Source organism: Grampus griseus (assembly GCF_964374135.1).
Source record: "Grampus griseus genome assembly, chromosome: 14".
NCBI lineage: Eukaryota > Metazoa > Chordata > Mammalia > Artiodactyla > Delphinidae > Grampus > Grampus griseus.
Genome location: NC_139008.1, coordinates 53,237,877 through 53,260,841, shown reverse-complemented (window position 1 = coordinate 53,260,841; position 22,965 = coordinate 53,237,877). Strand labels below are relative to the sequence as shown.

The window sequence follows — 22,965 nt, the reverse complement described above, 5'->3', positions numbered from 1 at the left end:
ATCACTATCATTCAGTGCAGACCAGTCTTTCTCCCTTCAAATGCTAAGCTGCATGAGTGACGGTTATGGAAAACAACTTAGAATACTGGTACACATCTACTGATTTCTAATCTTTGTAAAACCAGAAAATTATTTGAACTTACTGAAAAAATGCTGGGAGGGTAGTGACAAAGAAGCGGCCACTCAAACCTACAAGAAGCATAGACAAAAAAAGTTACAAGTCAAACTCAGACTAAACCAAGCATCTAACTTAAGGTGCAAGAACAAACAGCCTTGAGCTTGTTCTTACAACCACATTAGCAAAATCTTTCCCATTACTGAATCACATTTACTATTTTTTTAAAATAAATTTTTACCCATTTTTATTTACCTAATACTTTCTAGTCATGACATACAACTTGCTTATCTTTGATGTGTTAAACTAGAGTTTTCTGGCTTGTGTAATACTTAGAATTATATGGTGGCTGAAAGGATAGGTTTTAGAGACATGCAATCTGGGTTAAACAACTAAATTCTCCATTTACTAGCTTTGTGTCCTTAGATAAATTACTTAACCTTTCTGAGTCTTGGCTACCTCATCTATAAAATGGGGATATAAAAGCCTAACTGAATTGTTCTGAAGTTATATTGGATCATTATATCAAGTGTGTAGCACATACTAAAGGACTCAATAAATAATAATAGGTATTATTACATCAGTCATACATTTAAAAAATAATAAGGAATACAAAATAAGTTATGTATAATCTTTGCACATTTATAATATTTGCAAGTACTGTCAAGGGATTCTATATATATTAAATAGATTTTTTTCAATTTGTCTTGGCAAACCTTTACTAAACACTAACTACATATCAATTGTTATGCCAGGTACACCATGAAGACAAAGATAAAGAAAACCCTTAGTCACTCAGCAAATATTTACTAAGCACCTTCTTTGTTCTGGGCACTGTGATAACTATTCAAGATATAGATAAACAAAAAATGCGTACAGTCTAGTGGCAGAGGCAAAAACTTAATCAAAATAATCACAACCATGACTACAAACAGAGATTGATGATATTAAGGGGCATGCAACAAAAACCTGAATGATATAGGAGTAATAAGCATAATGCTCTTTAAATGTTTACAAATAAATAATGTTTATGTGGGCACCAAAAGTGAGTAAGCCTGGTTCTGGCAAAGAGAAGCAAAGCTGAAGGCTATCTCTGGCCAGCATGGAAAAATGAGACATTATTTTCACCTTTCTCAAAACTTCTGCTTTTCCCATTGAAGAACAATCTGGACAAAATCAAATAGCTATTCAAATAAAGTGGCTCAAATTTTACATCTCTCCTGTCTCACCTGCAATTTGAAACACTGAAGCTTTACTTTTAATAACACGGGAAATTTGCTTATACCCATTCTATAAGTTAAACCTATATTCAGTATAATAATTATTAATTAATGATGAGTCTTCCCAAAAAACAATTACTTTTTTTTTTCTGATATCAAACCAAGTAGACTCTAAAACATCCCTATGGCACTTAAAAGAAAAGATAGTATTCTGAAGGTAATAAAAATCAATTTACAAAAAGAAACATTTACTACATACACTTATCATTGTACATCTGGGGGGGGGAAAAAAGGTTGTACTGGCAGTTGCAAAAACACATGTGACCTGAGAAGTCCACTGAGGATTTAACAAGCATGTTCACCTCTAACATTGTTTGGAAATACAGCCCAGCAGGGGAACAAGGGTATTTTTAAATAAATTTCCAATGCTAAATTACTAGGGTAAAAAGCATTGGTAATCCTAAACTATTATATGCTTTAAGCTTAAAATAATTACTGCAAACAGTTTCACCTCATTTCTCTCCTAGCTAGAGATTCTTATGACCATTCAAAAATTTTATCTAAGGAGTTACAGTATTAAGGATTTATGCTTTGTTTATATGGCCTTTTAAAGTAGAATGAACAAACAGCATCCCATCGCTACCTCAAGTTTCTATTTAGATTTTATTTTTATCAGAATAAATAGGATTTCTAATATATGTTAGGTATCACTGAAAGCAGTATTTTTAACTTGTTCCTTAAAATCCTTCATGTGATCTTGGTCATCATTGGCCATGGCAATAAATAAAAAATAAATACATCTTTTTTTTTTTTTTTTTTTTTGTGGTACGCGGGCCTCTCACTGTTGTGGCCTCTCCCGTTGAGGAGCACACGCTCTGGACGCGCAGGCTCAGCGGCCATGGCTCACGGGCCTAACCGCTCCGCAGCATGTGGGATCCTCCCAGACCGGGGCACGAACCCGGGGCACGAACCCTCCCAGACCGGGGCACGAACCCATGTCCCCTGCATCGGCAGGTGGACTCTCAACCACTGTGCCACCAGGGAAGCCCAAAAATAAATCTTAAAAGTAGTTTATAAAACATTACCTTATACAAAATCTTAAAAGTAGTTCATAAAACGAAAAGACAACCCTCAGAATGGGAGAAAATATTTGCAAACGAGTCAACGGACAAAGGATTAATCTCCAAAACATACAAGCAGCTCATGCAGCTCAATATTAAAAAAACAAACAACCCAATCCAAAAATGGGCAGGAGACCTAAATAGGCATTTCTCCAAAGAAGACATACAGATGGCCAAGAGGTACATGAAAAGCTGCTCAACATCATTAATTATTAGAGAAATGCAAATCAAAACTACAATGAGGTAACACCTCACACTAGTTAGAATGGGAATCATCAGAAAATCTACAAACAACAAATGCTGGAGAGGATGTGGAGAGAAGGGAACCCTCTTGCACTGTTGGTGGGAATGTAAATTGATACAGCCACTATGGAGAACAGTATGGAGGTTCCTTAAAAAACGAAAAATAGAATTACCATATGACCCAGCAATCTCACTACTGGGCATATACACAGAGAAAACCATAATTCAAAAAGACACATGTACCCCAGTGTTCACTGCAGCACTATTTACAATAGCCAGGTCATGGAAGCAACCTAAATGCCCATTGACAGACGAATGGACAAAGAAGATGTGGTACATATATACAATGGAATATTACTCAGCTATAAAAAGGAACGAAATGGGTCATTTGTAGAGACATGGATGGACCTAGAGACTGTCATACAGAGAGAAGTAAGTCAGAAAGAGAAAAATATCATATATTAACGCATATATGTGGAATCTAGAAAAATGGTACAGATGAACCATTTGCAAGGCAGAAATAGAGACACAGATGTAGAGAACAAATGTATGGACACCAAAGAGGGAAACTGCGGGGCGGGGGTGGTGGTGGTATGAATTGGGAGATCAGGATTGACATATATATACACTAATATGTATAAAATAGATAACTAATAAAAACCTGCTGTATAAAAAAAATAGTTCATAAAACACGTTAAATTATACAATATGAATTTCCAGATTCATGAGCCAGCTTACCTGGGGTTAAACTCCACTTCTGCCTCTTAATAGTTTTTAATATGAGACAGTTAATTTAAACTCTCTGGGCTTCAGTTTTCTTATTATAAATGGGCATCACAATTTCTATCTTGCAGTATTGTAGTATTAAGTGATTTTATATTTATATAGCACATAGAAAACAGGGTCTGACATATAAGTACTTAATAAATGTTATTAATTTCTTTATTTAAATCTCTGATTCAAAGTTAGAATAAAATAAGAGGATGTAACAAACACTAGTTTAGTCTTAAGTGCTTTGGAAATTGTGCCTTATTTTGGATAACATAACTTAAAATTTTATAAATAAATGCACCCATGAAAATCAATGCGAAAATAAAAAAGAAACACAGTGATGGATGGTCTCTGAGATTTCTGCATCTTTCTCATTCAGGCTAGACAGTACAACAGCACACTTGTTCCCCAAATGGCTACATTAAAGGGTATAAGAAATTTATAGTTTTTGATATGAATGTCTTCTAATTTTTAATACTGATACTATGAAATGTTAAGGGAGACCTTCATCACCTGAAAAGTTAAACCATGACCACCTTGGAACACAGAAGCACCATGTGAGGTTGTGGCTTTATGATTTAAAAACAAGTATAGATCTTAAAGAATTATAACAGGGCAGCAGCTCATTTCAAGGTTTGCATAATGGTTCACTGACACAAACTTCAGAAAGTATGGAAGAAACAAGCACACCTCAAATACTTAAGGAGACATCCCAAAATTTCTACGGTACCTTTTATACTTTAAGGGTAACTTCCACTTTAAAATGAAGATTGCACTGCAGCATAAAATGACATTAATCCAAAATGCAGAAAAAATTTTAATTTCTTATTAGCAAGCTTATCTTAAACACATATAGTAAAAGAAAAAGAAGAATTAAAGATTAGAGAAATAAAATTTATGGCAGGGAACTAATTTCATATGCAAAAGCACAACAGAAATTATTTAAATTTAATATTAAGAAAATGGGGACAGCTACTAGCTTTTGTTCTATCATTTATTAGCTGTGTTATTTTAGGCATGTTACTTAACCTCTCTGAGCCTCAGTTTTATGAGTAATAATATATAAATAGTTTGTTCTTCCTAGGATTGTAATGAAGCTAAAATGTATGTAAGTGCTTAACACAATTACAGGCTGAAGTAAATGCTACTAAATGTTAGTTTTTTTTATTAATTTTTATTAGAGTATGGTTGCTTTACAATGTTGTGTTAGCCTACATTGCAGAACAAAATGAATCAGCCATACACATACAGATATCCCCTCCCTTTCATACTTCCCTCCCATTTAGGTTACCACCAGGCATTAGGCAGAGTTCCCTGTGCTTTACAGTACGTTCCCAGCAGTTGTCTATTTTATACATAGTATCAATAACACATATGTGTCAATCCCAGTCTCCCAATTCCTCCCTCTCCACCCCTTTCCCCCTTGATATCCATACATTTGTTCTCTACGTCTGTGTCTCTATTTCTGCCTTGCAAATAAGATCATCTATACCATTTTTCTAGATTCCACATGTATGAGTTACTATACGATACTCGCTTTTCTCTTTCTGACTTACTTCACTCTGTATAACACTCTCTAGGTACATCCACGTCTCTACAAATGACCCAATTTCATTCCTTTTTATGGCTGCGTAATATTCCACAGTTAGTTATTATCACCAAAGAGAGAAGTAGAAGGAAAACAATTTAAAAAAAAAAGTAAAACTAATCTTACCTTTGAAATTGAAATAAAGTTGTCAGTAAAAATAGAATACAAAAGACTAAGTTTTACAATTATAAAATTAAAATATCAACACTAACTAAAGTACAGTAAACTAAATTGTCTTCTATAATAAATTAGTGGCTTTAAAGACAGCACTTATTCTTGACCATGGTAAGGGTCTGGTTTACCTCTCATCTAGTGCAACAGCCATGGGTGTTCTGAGCAGCTGCTCTTTTCCTGTCCTGGACAACTAAGCTCATCCGCATGGAACAGAAGGTTCAAGTATATACTCATTAAATTTAATTTTCCAAAGTCAACTCAACTGAAACATCATCTGGCCTATGCAGTATTAAACAGGCAATATAATGCAATCTAATCTAAGGCCTGTGCTCTCCTTGACTTCTACATCTCAGCTGTAAAAATGCAGTGTCTTTATAATCCTGAAATCTTATTTTCTATTTCAAATACCTAAAAAATCTCTTATTAGATATACCAATGGAAGAGTTACAGGCATAACTGAAGAGTATGCATTAACACCTCAAAAATTCTTGCTTTCCCTTCTTTTTAAAAAAGAAATGAAATTATCCCTAACTAGCACTCCTGTGCACAGCAGCCCTGATGAAAGATACAGTAATGCAGATCTGTACCCAAATATCAATCTGTATACAGAAATATCTAGTAAAGAGCTCAGCCCTGGGGAAAATAATATCATTTTGACGGCTTCCCACTCATTCAGGAGGTAAGATTTTGTAAAAATGAAGTAAATACTTAAATAGCTTCCAAGAATAGGGACAAGCTGCCCCAGAGGTTTGCCACATAAGGCATGTTCTCTTCATTCAGCTTTCAGGACCCCATACTTCTCCATCTCCTTCCTGCTTCACTGGCTTCTCCTTTTCTGCTGCTGGAACTTCTTTTCTTCTAAATGTTGTAATGCCCCAGTTCTCAATCCACAGAACACTTCTCTGCACACACTCCCTAGGTAATCTCAATTCGTCCCTTTGCTTCAAATACCATCTACACTGATGATCCTTAAATGTCTATCTCTAGCTCACCTCTATTTGGATTTCTATGAAACATCTCCAAATTAAACCCTGTCCCAAACCTGATCCTCCTTCAGTCTCCTCCATCTTCTTTCCTCTCACAAAGTGCTACAACCAATCTACTGGGAAATCCTTTAGGATATTCCACCCAAATGCCGTATCTCCAATCCAGTCACTTACCACTGCTGCTACTAGTGCAAGCCACCATCCTCTCCACTCTGGGCTATTGCATTAACCTCTGAACTTCTCTTCTTGCTTACACTTCCGACCTCCTACAGACAATTTTTCACATAGCCAAATGAATACTTATAAAACATGAATCAAATCATATCACTCCCGTGCTCAAAACCTTCCAGTAGCTTCCTTTCTATCATACTTGGTATAAAACCTAAACTCCTTGCCATGGCCAACAACAGCCTAAATGGTCTGGTCCCTAGCTCCTTCTCCAGTCCCATTTGTCTCAAGGACCCCACTGGCTACCATATTGTTTCTCAAATAAGCCAATTACTCCTACCTGCACGTGCTGTTTGCTCTGCCTGGAATGCTCCTCCCCTAAACCTTGTTGAAATTCATTTCCTTAATTTGTCAAGACCTACAGTCAAACAGCCCTTCCCTGGACATCCTATTAAAATAGTGGCTCCCACCATTTTCTACATTTTTACCCTGCTTTCTTTTTCATCATAGCCCTTACTACCACCAGACATTATTTCCCAGTTTTCTTTTGTGATTGTTTATCCCCTTCACTAGAATGTAAGTTCAATGAGGAGCCAGGTCTTTTCTTCCTTATTCACCTGCACCATTATTTACCTGCATCATTCGTCTGTATCACTGCTATCCAGAACAGGGTCTGGTGCATGGTATCAACTCAAAAATTGGTTGCATAAACATATTATTTCTAAATGCTATTAAAATATTATTTGAAAGCATTAGGTTTGTAATTTAAAGTAAAATTATAAACATAAAATAGTTTTATAAACATAAAATAATCTAAAGTGAAATATTCTCTAGGCCACTCAGTCACGTGTGTAGAATTCTGGCTCCTAATTTTTACTTATCAGTTACAGGTTTTCAGTTGTTCCATTTAAAAGAATTCTAGAGCCTCTACTTTAAAAATACTAAGACACAAAACAAACACATTTTGTTTTTTGAACTTTGTTTCTTCACTAGTTTCATAGGACATCAGACCAAAGACTTTTTTTCTTCTTCTTTGAAGAGGTTTTACACTTATATAAATACTATGAGTCAATGATAAATTTGCTTTTAATATATTTTGTCATAATCAATTTCTCTTACTTCATTATCGAAAAAGCATTTCATCCATTCACAATGGAAAAACAGTTTATAAGTCTACATTTTAGGAGGAAAGACAGTATTCAGTTAGACTTTAGATCTGTGAATCCATCACAAAGCTAACTGTTTAATTCGTTTAATTCAAATCATGCTGTGAATTCACAGCAGGTATGCCAAAAGGCTGAAATGGGAATAGGCCGGCTGCATGTCTAAGAAACTCATCATAAAATGTGTCTGGTGCCCACAAATTAACAAGGACTCAAACTATTAAAAACACAAAAACAAGTTTACCACAGATATGTCATTGCAATGATTTGACCTCCAAGCAGGAAAACTAATAGCCCAAATCATGAACTAATAACTATAACTGTCCATCTCTAAATAGCAGAGAGGCAGAAGTGGTTTTGTTTTAAATGCTTAAAAAGATTGAGGCTTGAGGACTCATGGCTTGTAGCAGAAATCTCTCTCCATGGGTTTGTCAACACATAGATCTTAACGGACACCATTCATTTTGTTGTCCCAGTAACTGGTAATTCATTATTTTGTGTTTATTGAACTCAGTTATTACAGAGAAGGAATAGCTACATTTCCACACCTACCATCTTTTTCCCCCTTGTGAAAGGATGCAATAGGTAGAAATTAAATATAGATAGGAAAACAATTACTTATAAAGTTTTAAAATAGTCAAATTTGAGATTTAAATCATAAAAACTCAACTTTTCTCAATTTATATATAATACACAAAGTTACATAAAGTTATTTTTAAACTATAAATACAAATTTACTGTGTGTATCTTTTCAGAATTAATGTCTCCTTTATCTCCCTCTTTTGAAAAATTATATCATTAACAACTAATAAATGTAGATGGTGACAGAATTAGAAATTTACCATTCTGTAGCTCTTAATAAAATATTTGATTCAGGTAAGATCATTACAGATCTTAAAAGCCTAAAGTATCACCCCACAGATTACTTTCCAGCTACAAAGTGGGGTCTTTTTTTACAACTGAGATGTTTAGTGCCATCACCTTAACCAAATGCTCAAATTCAACATCACTAATAGTGACAGTACATGTCTTACGACGGGATACAATATAAAGTCACAGCATCACCTTTCCATAAATGTCTAATCCAAATTATGCATTTACACTGAAGTTCAAGTTTACAGAAAATATAAGAACAAGTTAAATGTCCCCATAAGGAAACATCTAGGCAAATCCTTGGCCTGTTCTCTTCAGAATATCAATGGCATAGAAAGAATGGAGGACTATTCTAGATTGACAGAGACTAAGAACACATAACAACCAAATGTAATTGGTGAACCATGATTGGATCCTGGTTTAAAAAACTATAAAAAGTCATGTGGGAAATAATTAGGGAGATTTTAATATGCTGAAGTATTGAAGAGTGAAGTCTCATGATGTCTGCAACTTATTTTCAAATGACTTAGCAAAAAAATAATAAAAATATAAATATATATACATATGTATGTGTAAATACAAACACAGACAGATGGCAGATATGCTAAAATATTATCTTGATTTTAGGTGGTCAGTTCATGGGTAATCAATATTCTGGTCTTCCAACTTTTCTGAATGCTTGAAAAAATTAAAATTAAAAGCAACTAACTTTTGCATTTAATGTTCAACATTTACAGTACCTGGTTCTTGAATGACATCTACCTTCCCCACACTGATCTGAAGTATTTCACCATTCTTTGCAAAAGTCTCCCATTCTGAATCAGTCTGCTGACAGGATGGACACCAAGGGGCATAACTATAAAAGAATAATAGCTAATCAATATACATACATGAAAAATATCTGTAAAATAAAATAGAGAAATAGAGTATTTAAATTGACAAAATAAATTCTTAACTAAAGGGAGACACAAAAGCAAGTTTTCCCAAAGTCATTAGACAAAGAAAAACAGAAGCACATTTCCCTCCTAGAATTTAATATAAATATTATGAATATATAATATTTATATTTATATATTATTTATATATTATATTATTAATACATATTATATTATAATATTATTATATTATTTATATATTATAAGTATATAATATTTATATATATATTCCAGGAGGAATATCAATCCCCTGGGAAAAAATTAGCCAAAGTTTTAAGATTTTTCACAAATTACTATAATACTTAAAGTATTTTATTTCAATGTTATTGCTACAATCAACCCAAATTTTATCACTTTCCAGATGGTTTTTGATATTTGAGGGTGAACATTGTTTTGAAAGTGCTACTAAAGGAGAACAATTTTCATAAGGGTGCTCCTAAACTAGCCAAACCAGTTTCAAATCCATCAAAGCTACAAATCTGATGAGCAAAGACCACAAGATCTGCTAGTGGGTCCTCAAGAATGTGTGTCATTTCCAAAGATCTGTGGCAGTTCTGAACCATTTCGAGAAAGAAAGCAGAAGCTATAGGCTAAACCAACTCTACCTGACACTTAAGAATTAGAAGAACCTGTGTCTTCAATCAGAGCTCTGCTTTTTACATTAATTTTTTTCATTCAATAAACATGAACTGAGCACCAACCAAGAAGCTGAGGCTATAGCTGTGAACAAGACAGATGTGCCTCCTCTCCTTAGGGAGTATACAGTCCAAAGAGGTAATTACAAACCAGGTGGCAAATGTGAGTATAGAAAAGATGGTATAGAGACACTCAGGCGCTGGGTGATCTCAGAAGGGCCCAAAGAGAAAGCAGCAACTGTGCTAAGATCTAAAGGAGGAGTAACAGTCAGAGAGGGATCAAGGAATGTTCTAATCTAAGCAGAGAGAACAATGTGTGTGAAGGTGCAGAGTACTGAGCATTTAACTAAAGTTGTATAAAGAGTTAGCACTCTATTTGAAGCTCCATGGTTAGCCCTAAAGAGGTAAGAGAATTCTGATCAGATTCACATTTTGTAAAATGCACCCAGCAGTTCTGTGGATAATGGATCAGGGAAGAATATGATGGAAGCAAAGAGAAGAGGTAGAAGGCTGGCCCTCTCTAGCTCTATCTTTAAAAAAGACTAGTATAGGGGTTCCCTGGTGGTGCAGTGGTTGAGGGTCTGCCTGCCGATGCAGGGGACACAGGTTCATGCCCCGGTCCGGGAAGATCCCACATGCCATGGAGCGGCTGGGCCCGTGAGCCATGGCCGCTGAGCCTGCACGTCCGGAGCCTGTGCTCCGCAATGGGAGAGGCCACAACAGTGAGAGGCCCGCGTGCCGCAAAAAAAAAAAAAAAAAAAAAAAGACTAGTATAGCCAATTCCAAGATCATTCTAAAAGGTCATTAATCTTCCCATTATAGCTCACTGTCCAATCCCTGAGGTCCAGGAGACATGGACCAGAGAACATGGTCCAAGAACAATCTGCTGACATGACATCTTTGAATGTGGATTTTTCTATAAACACTGTATACCTACACTTCCAAGGCAAAGTAATCCTGGTATACAGTAAGTGCTCAATAACTGTTTGCAGAATACATAAGTGAACAAACTTTAAAGAAAATTATATCCTTCATCTGAGAAAATAGTTGTTTTCTACATATTTTCTAAATATCCAAATGGCAGATGAGACTGGGGCAAGCAGTTGGTAAACTCTAGGGAAAAAAGGAACATTTTATTATTAAGTACATTTCAACAGGCATTTCAATATATTGGATAAGAGTTCTGCCAGAGGCATCAGAGAGACCAATTACAAATTAACCATGTGTCTTTGAGCAAGTTAATAATCCCTCCATGCCTCAGCTTTTTCAACTATAAAATGGGATAATAACAGCAGCTACCTTAGAAGGTTATTGAAAGATTAGATGACACATGTAAAGCAGGCACATATTAAGAAAATCATTAATGTAAATGACATTTGTAATATACGCCTGGTTTCAGAGACATTTTTATGATGCGTTAGCTCATCTGAACCTTATGGCCTCACTGTTGTAAGGCAACAAGGCAGATTCAGAGAGACTTGCTGACAGTCACCTCAGACCACACAGAGCAGGAACACAGATGGAGGTATTTGTGTGATAAAAATGTCCAAGGAAAATAAGATCCAACAGAGAAAGACAGAGAGACAGACAGTAGGAATAAGAAAGACATTACCAAAAGAAAGGAAGAAAGTTTGAGGTACAGTTTAATTAACTTCTGATCCTCTTTGCTTTGTTTCCCTAGAACAGTTTCTGCATACAACTGTTTCTACATACAACATATTTGCTATATCAGTAATGATTAAATCATGCAAATTTCATCATTTTAAAAAATCCTAGTCCCTAATCTCTAGACAGACTATTATATAAATAGAGATTTTGGTGAAACTGACCCTCAAAATATACAAATGCCACTGAGGTAATTTTAGATACTCCATTTTCTTTGTCGCTGTTACCCACTGGTCTGTGGCACTGTTAATGCCATTATTGCTAAGATTTAATCAGAGTTTATTGTGCTGGAATGTACCAAGGTCATCTATTAACCTAGTGTGTTCTTTTGGTGACGGAGATAAAGCAGCCCTGAGTCTCAGAAGTGGGAACTGGTCCACTGTTGTTGCAACTTTTTAAACTATTAGTATTCTTTTGTATCTAAAAGATAGTCATTTAGGATCTACCATGACACCTGCTAGAGAAATTTCACTAGAATGAACACTCCATGAAGGCAGTGACTGGTGCATTGCTTGTACCTAGAACAGAGCCTGGCACATTCTAGGTCACAGTAACTATTTATTACATCAATGAACAAAGGGGAGGTGATAGTGATTATCCTTAGTACCTAAGAAAATATATACAGCTGTTTCCTTCAGTGATATACTAGCTCGTTATTAAAGAACAATTAAAGTCTATTATTCATTCATTCACTGAGTCAAAAAGTATTTATTGAACACCTAGAACTTGACAGTTATTAAGGTTCTGTAAACAGGAGGAGGAAAAACTTTGTTCCTCTACTTAAAAGCTTATCATCTAGAGGAGGAGTAAGACAAAAACCAAGTACAAAAACATATAAATTGATTATAAGTTGTGATAAGGTCATGCTAGATACAAATAAGAAAGAATTTTCCTGGGTGGTTTGGGTACAGAGAAGGCAGGGCACCTGTATGAATGGTAAGGAGTGTCAGGAATGAACTCAAAGCGATGTTCTTAGTTTGCAGAAATTACAGAGATGCTAAGTCATGGGTGGACCTCTGAATCCCATAGGGAAAAGGCCTCTTCTTATATGGGTCAGGGTGCAGGCCAGCTGAAAGCATAAGCATGAGTCAGCCAGGCTCTGTGCCTTCCTCCAGGCTCCCCCACTATACAACTACTCTCCTCAGCTTGCACTGGGGATTGCAAAGCTCAGGCCAGCATTCTAGTTCTGGCCTTGCCCACCACTTACTAAGGATATGGGTTAAAGCTTTAACCTCCCAAGTTTTCGTCTCCTTTAGTTAATGATAATGAGAATAATGATCCTGCACCAGATTTCTGGGATGCTCAAATTCTGAAAGAGGGCATTCTGAATTGCTTACACTGATGTTAGCAATGTAACTATTTACTGTGATGATGATGACGATGGAGAAGATGTGGATGATTACCCTTTGTGGAAACAATGTGAAATCAAATACTTCTATGTTAGCCTATAAGCTCCTCTTTTGCATGCTTTTAAATTACCCATAAAAGTACCTAAGGCAGTGGTTTCCAGTCAGAGGCATTTGGAAGTGTGTATAGGGGATGGAGGTTTAAATATTTTTGATATCACATGACTACTAGAATGTTATGGGCAGGGGCCAGGGATGCCAAAGGTTCTGCAATGTGTGAGCCTTCCCCACATATCAAAGAACTGTCCAACTCAAAATGGTAATAGTACCCTGGTGAGAACCACTGAGGAATGCTCAAGAGAGAGGAAGCATTCAACAAACATTTGCTAAATAAACAAATGCTACCTATGCTACTTATTTCCTTCACAGCCCAGCAGACATGCCAGTCCCTTGAGATCAAGAAATGTAATTTATTCACCTCATCCTCCCAAGTCCCCAACCCTGAACCTGACACATAACAAGCATTTAATGACTATCTCTTATACATTCAATCAATAAATCACCACTATCGATGAAACTGCAAGAAATTATAACTATTTGATATGGGCAAGTTAAGGCAATGATGTTCTCTCCAAGTATAAGAAGGATACTAGAAAAACAACACTAAAACCAAGAGATCCTAGGGAAATACATGAGGCTTTTCTCCATCACCAGATGACTAGTTTCAATTTTGAAACATGATCATCCCAAGAACAAAGTCAGAAAAAGTATTGCTTTATAAAGATTTCTATGCCTTAGAGATAAATATTTTAGATATTTTAACCCAAAGACATATTTTTCCTCTAGATATCAGTTTAAAGTATGTGGGTCAAAATTAAGCTTTGTAGATATCTACTTATAGACTTGGGGTAAAAAAGCCACCAGAACAGCATTATATTGTATATTTTTGTGTTTCAAAAGAACAATAGTAGTATTCTCAAGCACTGATATGATGGGAACCAAGCAAGTGTTGGTTCAAAATAAATTATTGATACCAATCTAACCAGGAATTGTATTATAGGAACTTTGTACGAAGTGGGATCAAAAAGAAAAAGTCCCCAGAGGAGAGGTAGCATATAAACAAATGAACAAGTAAAGAACTGTCATTCAAAGTAATGTTAAAATTTTAATATTATCAGAAAGCCTCCTAACTTGCTTCTTTTGAGAAGTTAAATATATCATCACCTGTGGATCCCTAAAAATCTCCATTTATTATGACCAGTTCATCTGAACAAAGTACTAACATGGGAGCAAGTATTAACACATTTTGTTTTTCTCTTATAGACACCAGAAAAAAAAATCTGATAACTTACTGGATGTTTGAAAGAATTTCTAGAAATTTATAGTAGGCTTATAGTGGTACTGAAGATATAAATTTTATTTTTTTTAAGCGTTGGATTTTGTCAAAGGGATGAGGAATATCACAAATAAACAGCCACAATTTTCTTCAGGACGAGCACTTAGCTTCTGGAATTTGGAGGTAATGGTTCTTTCCTTTCTAGCTGTACTTCATTCATATCAACCTATTCTGAAGTGTACTCGATGAAAAGAGAACTTCTAAGAAGATCTCAAGTGTCTACACAGCTTACTTTCGGTTACAAGTATCATCCTGAACCAGAGCCCAAACATAACTCCATACAATGGACACATAGCAAGCTTACAACAATTGATTACTACACCTCAGCTTGTACACTTATGAAGTAAAATTTGAACCATCAACATAGCCATAAGAGTTGTTGGCTGTTGCTTGTTTATAATCTTAACTTGGCTTACACTTACCTGAGCTTTAGTGTTCTTAGTTTTTACTTAAAAAAAGAAAAATAAGAACATAGCTACTCCAAAAGGAACTATAAAGGAGTTGAGGCCATTAAACATAACAAGTCTTTTCTGCTTTGACCTTCATCATGCACATACACAAACTCAGTTTTAATCAGAAAACTGACATCTAGAAAACCTCCATTGTACAAGCACCTACTTAAAAAACAACTTTCTGTACTACTAGCTGATAAAACAATCTCTCTAAAACTCTTGCAATTATTACAAACATGACAGTCCTGTCATGCTTACTTTAAAATTTTCTCTCTTAAATAGAAAATGACCTCAACTCTATTCAAAGTAGTTAATTGGTTAATTTTAATCAGTGCTTCATGTCTACAGATCTCTTTAATAATTTCATTGATTTATTATGATACCAAAGGCATTTTACTTTGAAGTCTAAAATATCCCCTGCTTTGTGACCAAAAGGTAAATACTTGTTTGAAACAGTACTGTGCATTATGTTCTTTGAACAATGTCATCTACTAAGTGACTTACAACTTTTGGGCCTGAGGTTTTCAGTCTATAGAATAATCTGTTTGCAATCTAAATTCAAAGGATCAAAATTTAGTCTTAAGACAAATGAAGGAAAATTTCAATTCTGTGAAAGTCTGTGTCCTCAACGTAAAATTAGTTAAGAGATGTTAGCAATCAAGTATGTGTATCATCTGAAAACCACAGGCTAAGGAGATGTGGTCTCGGTGATTATTTCTTCAGCCATTCTCCATTTTCCTTACAAGCCCCCCACGATGGTCTCTCTAGCCTATTGAGACATCTGCCCACTGCCTATTTCAAGCCGTCTTTCGAATGGTTACTTCCTTCCTAAATTTTAAACTATAATGAATAAATCTTCCCTGCTCCTAACTCAAAACTGCATTTTCCCACCTCTCCTCAAGCCAAGGCACTATCCAATATGTACCTTTTATTGTTCAAAAGGGGCAATTTATTAATATCCTTTTCTTTAAGACACTAGCACAATTAAGTTATGATACCTACCCAGAAATCTCTACCTCTAAAAACTATAGCAAATATCAACATTTATTTGCAAACTTGTTTTAAAGCTTCAAAGGCACCCACCTTTCCGTTTATCTTTCACAAGGACATCGGGTCTTCAAAATGAAGACTGAGATACTTTGTACAGACTGGTCTGCCCTTCACCATGCTGCAATTATTCATTCAACAAGTACCTTGCCTAGTCAGTGCTACGTTATTTGTTCCGTACAGAAGCGTCACTGAATGACAGCCCTTTCCCCTCTACATACACTTTTATCAAAAGCTAGAGACTTTCTTGCAGATTTCTCTGTTCCCCTTCCTCCCCTTGGTAAACCGCTCATCCACCCCATCCCTAAAACACTTCCTCTCAAAATAGGTAACTAGTCAGGCAGGAGAGGATGCGCTACACCCGCAGCCCTCAACGCGGAGGGCCGGGCGCGCATGCGCAGCGTCGGGGGCCTGGCCCAGCTCTGCAGGTCGCTGGCTGGGCGGGTCCCGGCCCGAGGTCTAGCCCAGTAGGCACTGCGGTAGTGGGAGAGGGCGGCAGCCGCGAAGGCCGTGTGGCGAGCGGGGCGGGCGGGCACACTCACAATTTCAGCATCCACTCGCCCTCCAACACCAGCGTCCAGTTGGAGGCTGTCATGGGCCGCACCAGGCTCCGCTCCTGCGGCAGCACGGCCTGCTCCGGGCCGGCCTCCGCCTCCGCAGCTGCCGCCGCCGCGACCCAGGCGACCAGGAGCGTCGTGAGCAGCGAGCCACGGCGACCGCCCTCCATGTCTGGACGCGGAGCGAGGCACCTCGGCAGGGTCTGGGGCAGAGGGTACGGCCGGCCTACGGGCCGGGCCTTCCCAAGTAGTGCGAGCAAAAACCGGGCCGCCCCACCTCCGCCCTACCGCGCCGACCAGCCCAGCTCGAGAATGGGATGGCAGTCACCGCCTCTTATCGGCCCGGGCCGCGGAGGCCACGCCCCCTCCCGCCTCGACTCGCTGTTGCCCGGGGCGTCGGTTGCCTTGGCAACGGCCGCCCTCCCCCTCCTGACCGCTGCGTTGAAAATAAACAGATGAGCCGTTGTTGCTTAACTGAGAACCTGCCCGGCGTGTGCCTGGGCTCCAGTAGGGGGTGCGGGGGGCGGGGGGGGGGGATGGCGGTTGGTGCGTGTGGCTTTTTCTAAAGAGAAACGTCTCCAGTAATAAAAAAATGCATCACCTATTCAATGGTAGCAAAAATAACAGCAATGGACTACAAGTAAACTGCTGAATGGAAAAACAAAAGGACATGTTGGGCATCTCTTACTGAATGGGAGAGGAAATTTTAAGTACTCTTTGCCTGTGTATAATGAAGTAGCACTGCCTAATTGGAGATAATGAAACTAGACCATGCAATTCTATTTTTTACAAAAATAATGTTAATTTCACAAAAAAACGTTTAAAACATGGGTACTAACAGATAAAATGAGTCAATAAGAATAGTGCCAGTTGCGATTAAATGACTTCTCGCTTCTCTTGGCTACACTTTTGTTAGATCTAAAATGAGAATGGCCTTAAATGATTTCCACATCTCTTTCCAGATACCCATTCGATGCATCTGTACCTTGAGATCACTCCACCCTTAGTATGTAAGACTGAATTAAAATCAGAGGTCGGGTGTGCTGCTTCAAAGTGTTGCTTTACAAGAATTCATTAGATGTGAAAAGCATAAAACTGGGTAGTGTGGTCAATATATCATGAAAAAGTGTGATTTCTGTCCTGGGCAGAAATCAAATCAACAAAGACAGCTGTGCAACTAAGAGTATTGCAGGGCACATGAGATCAATCTCCAATCAGTACTTACAGGTGACAAAGATGAATTTTGCCGGCAGAGATGATCATACCTGAATTAGGTGTTAATTAGTTGTTGCTCAATTCTGTGTGGAGCCAGCCCTTATCTGTAAGACCCAAATTTACAAACCACTGTAAACTTGGAAAGTGGCCTTGCAGTAAATGTTACCAAAAGTCAGTTATTTTATACAGATCAGTCCTATAAACTCAGTGGGAAATATTTTATTTTGTTTTTAGGAAGAAATAGCATACACAGAAATTCTATCATTCTTTTCAGTGTAGCTTTTGTATATGATATATGATTGGTAAAACAAATTCTTAAAATAGGATCTGATATTAAGGAATTAGTGTTAATTTTGTTGGGTGTGATAATGGTGTTATGATTATATTTTAGAAGCCTTTATTGGTTACAGATAGTGAAATATTTATGGGTGAAATAATATGATGTCTAAAATTCTCTTTACTCCAAAAATAAAATTTGGGGGCGGTGGAAGGAAAATGGATGAAACAAAAGTAGCACAACATCCATCAGTGCTGAAGCTAAGTTCATTTTTGCTATTCTCTCTATTTTTGTGTAGGCTGGAAAATTCGCAAAATGAAAAGTTAGGAAAGGAGAGTATCATTGCTGAAGCTCTTCCTTACTTCTAACACAAAATGAGTGTTTAAGGATTGCATTTCTTGGCCTTCAGACTAGGGTCACTAGGAAGGAGTATAGCAAGCATGTGTGGGCAAGTGTGTGGTGGGGTGGCACAGACTAGGCTAGGGCATTGGCCTGACACTTTCTACCTATGTGACTTGGGGCTAAAACCAGTTAACACCAACTTTTCTTTTTAAATGCAGGTAATAATAGAACCTACTTCATAAAGTGGCTATAAAGATTAAATGAGATAAATATAAATATATATTGAGATATAAATGAGATAAATATAATGCCTAGATAATTAGGTCAGGGCTCAATCCTTTTCATGTTTAAAGCATGGAATCACAGTTTATAGAAGATTGGTACTTGGCACTGGGGGAAAGAACTTTTGTCCCTAGAGCAGTTTCCAGTGGTGGCACTGTGGGCAGCTATGGTTACACAAAAACACGTGGCTCCTAGTAGGAAAAGGAAGCAAGATAACAACAAATATTCCAATGGTAGAAACTTTAAAAACATAGTAACAAGCAAAGACCTTGATAAAATTGGCAATGTGGGACTTAATATTACTAAGATAAGGAGATAAGGAGATTGTATTCAGATTACAAACTCCATAGTAATAAGTTATAGAAGTAATATGCACTGATTTTCCTATTGAGGATGGAGAAACATTAAATAAGCTACACAATGCTGTAAAATTAGTCCATAAAGTAATAATAGTACAGGAATTTAATTACACAACAGATTTGCTAAATGCCTTACAGGAACAAGAGGTGGAGGGAGAATTATTAAATAGGACACTTCCTAGAACAGATGGTAGAAGAAACCATAAATGATTGAAATAAACTGAATTGTTCCAGGCTAGTGACTAGAAATGAATCCAAAAGGAGCCGTGATAAGCCTCTAAGAAACAGCAAACAGCAACCCCAGGACCACCTGCTAGGGAAAGAGAATCAACTAATTTTTTTTCAAAACTAATAAGTGAGCTCAGGAAAAGGTGCATACAAGAGATATATACACAGGTCAATTCTCTTCCTATATACCAGTAAGAATTAATTTTAAAATGTAATATAGACAAACATCACATTCAAGAGCAACAAAAACTACCCAAAGAAAGAAAGAATCATGCAAGACATATGAAAAAAGCTAGAGGACTTTGTGGAGATGTCAATTTCCCCAAATTAATCTGTAAATCTAATGCAATAGGATTCAAAATCCAACCAACTTCTTTCATTTAGAATTCTAAAAATCTATCTTAAAAAGTTAATGCTTAAGTCTAGACAATAGTATTTTGAAAAAGACCAATGATGTAGGTCTTGCTCTCTCAGGTATTAAATCTGCTATAAAGTTACAATAAAACAGGGAGGTATTGGTATAAGAAGAAGCAAATAGAAAAATGGATCAGAGTAAAGACTCAATAAACAAAACTATATGTATATGGATATTTATATATGTTAAAGGTGGTGTAGTTGACAGGATAAAGTAGACTTAGATTGCAGTGACAAACAACCCCCCAAATTTCAGAGGCTTGACTCATAAAGTTCCTTTCTCTGTCATGCAAAATCCTCTTTGGCCTAAGAGACTCTGGGGAAGCTGAACACTAGGCAGGGTCTACGTAATACATGCTGCTTCAGTCTTATGGCTCTGCCACCTCAACACGAGACCTTCCTCATGATCATAGCAGGGAAAGGGAAAAGTAAAAGACCGCAAGGAGCTTTTGGCTTCCTTAGGCTAGAAGTAGCACATCCCAATTCAGCTCATGGTCCACTGGCCAGAACTAATCATAAGACTGCATCACTTATAGGAAGGGTGGTCATCCATGGGAAATGAATATTGATGCATACTAATAATGTCCAAAAACGACATTTCAAATAGGTGGGAGCAATTGGACTGATGCATAGGAGTGTTAGGACAATTTCCTCCTCATTGAGGAAAAGAATATCTCTACCTCAATCTACATATCAAAATATTTTTCAGATCCACTAGTGAAAAAGTATACGATAACAAGTGTTCTTGGAAAGCTTTTGGGGGAATACTTTTATAATCATCTGATGGGCAAAGCCTTCCTAAGTAACACAAGAAACACTGAGGCCATAAAAGGATTCTGGTAAATTTGCCACCCAATAAAAACAATTTTTAAGTAAAGCCAAACTGAGCAAAATGACCTGAAATACACACAACACACAAAGGTTTAAATTCAAGAAGTTCTACAAATAATTAAGAGAAAGATATACCGCCCAATAAGGAAAATAGAAAAGAAAATAAATACCCACAGAAGAAGAAATCCAAATGCCAGACGAATATGAAAACCTGTGCCTGCGTACTGCAGATCAGAAAAAGGACATTTTATAGTTGCAAATACAGTTTATTTGATAATTCCCTGTGATTCCCCTTGGAGTCCAGTCAACTGCGATTAGGACCAGCCACCCCAATATTATAAAGTCTTCACTGGACTCTAATTACAATAGCTCCCTTTCTGTAACTACTTGCCCCCTCATTTTCTGATTATATTGTCTGATTACATGATATTTGGGAACCTGGCAAGTTAGTGTCAATTTTAAAGTAGGATTAAATGGGAACTGGAAAAGAGAGAGGCACAAATTTTATTCAAAGCAATTGTGTGCTACAAATCTGGCAAATTGTACATGAAGGGGAACAACAAAACCATCAAGGAATCCAAGTATAAATATTATGTGTAATGATTGGTAATCTCTAATAATCACCAGGCCCTGGATATTGGAGTATACCAGGCAGTTTCTTCATTTCATTCAGCAAATTTTATGGAGCATATATTATGTGCAGGCCTTATGCTAGATTCTGTGAGATCAAGAGAGGCATGAGTCTCCTTTCTTAATGAGGAGGCATAATAAAAGTTAAATAATGTTCAGAAAACACTAAGTATTCAATGGTCTAGAGCATTTCAGAATAGGAAGGTTGAGAATATGCCACAGAAGATATTGAGCTTTAGAGCTCCTCTGAGGAATAGAACAGACAAAGGAAAGAAGCAGAGAAAATTCCAGATGGAGAAGATGCCCTGATAAGAACCCCCAAATTTAACTCTCAGCCTTAAAAAAAATCTAAACCATGTTTATTATGAACAAATATCTGTTGTCTTGGCATTTGAAGGTTGGGAAATCAGGCTAACTGTATTCGTGTACTTAACACAGTTAGTCAAGATTTACTTTTATCGTAGAGAAGAAACTGGGAAGGAACAAAGATGTCCATTGAGTTTATTGCTCTGCTCCAAGGCAATAAAACATGTTAACTAAATCATCAGTTCTTGTTATCTATACAAGAATTCATTTTACAAATCTCATTTTAGTAAATATTTCTTGATATTTGAACCAAATATTTCCCAAGGTACTTAAATCATGCATTAAAAAAAATTTTCCTTTTGTCTTATTTACATTTCAGTGAAAGTAAAGAACAACAGTTCATCATTTAATAAACTTAAGTTTATATTCCTAAGTATAATTTTTGTCCATATTTCAAGCTCCTCTCACTTTGTCATCATATTTGAAATCCAAAATTAGACACAGATAAGCATTAAAATATTAGACAGTACAGGCCAAGAATTGAACATTTCTCATTTTACCTAATAAAATACTTTGGGATAATCACTAGGCAGTAACTTATATGTTCCTGATAGAAGCTGAGAAAACAATTTTGCTTGTCTTACAAGAGAAAATATGACTAAAATGTAACTAAAAGTCCATATTTCACATAAATCAGTAGTACAATTTACTATTAAAGCATAAACATAACACTTAAAAATTATAAACATAGTAGGATAGATTCTACATAACACCATTTTGCCCAACTGCCAGTGACTTGCTGGTAAATGATCAACAACCCACATCCCTGAGGCTAAGAAGCCCAGACTTGTTGAGTTTGTCAATTTTTGTGTGCTAAGTACTCCCACATGACTGATTTCAAACTACCAACTTGATATCCACCAGCTAGAAGCATTTCTGAAAATTTGCCAGTTGGCTCTTACAAGCTGGCGCAAGATGACTCCAGCGTCCCACTGCAAACACTGATAATACTCTACTACCACTCAATACAATTGCTTACCCTTTATTGTTTTAAATACTAAAGATAGGGGTTTAAAAACTTTAAAATACTTTTAAAATATATGGATATAAGTGTGTGTATGTGTTTTGCAAATTTATGAACTTAAAATACTACCCTTGATTCAATTCCATGCTTTTGGGCACTTACTAAATTTCTTAAAAAAAAAAAAAATTTTAAACATAACCAAAGAACACGTATGTTTTCAAGTGAGTCCTTACATAAAGATGTACCTGGTGTTGAGTTACTGTTTGCATCTGTTGCTGTGAATGCACACACACACACAGACACACACACACACACATCATTGAATGTTTTCTTTGAAGTATAGTTGATTTACAATGTTTCAGGTATACAGCAAAGTGATTCAGTTATACATACATAGATACATGTATTCTTTTTCAGATTTTTTTCCATTATTGGTTATTACAAGATATTGAATATAGTTACCTGAGCTATACAGTAGGTCCTTGTTTATCTATTTTGTATATACTACTGTGTATCTGTTAAACCCAAATTCCCAATTTATCCCTCCCCCATCCTTTCCCGTTTGGTAACTGTAAGTTTGTTTTCTATGCCTGTGAATCTGT

The 22,965-nt window shown here is 36.6% G+C and overlaps 1 protein-coding gene across 1 annotated transcript in view; it reads right to left on the bottom strand.

The window, feature by feature from the left end:
* TMX4 (thioredoxin related transmembrane protein 4) overlaps window positions 1–16,738 on the bottom strand; it is a 43,329-nt gene extending 26,591 nt beyond the window's left edge. The window contains exons 1-3 of the mRNA XM_082670832.1: window positions 16,441–16,738; window positions 9,163–9,278; window positions 144–189 (exon numbers count right to left, since the gene is read on the bottom strand). Of these exons, the coding sequence (XP_082526958.1) occupies window positions 144–189; window positions 9,163–9,278; window positions 16,441–16,625 (347 nt within the window). The 5' untranslated portion in view covers window positions 16,626–16,738. The remainder of the gene's footprint in view (window positions 1–143; window positions 190–9,162; window positions 9,279–16,440) is intronic.
* Between the last annotated feature and the right edge of the window lie 6,227 nt (window positions 16,739–22,965).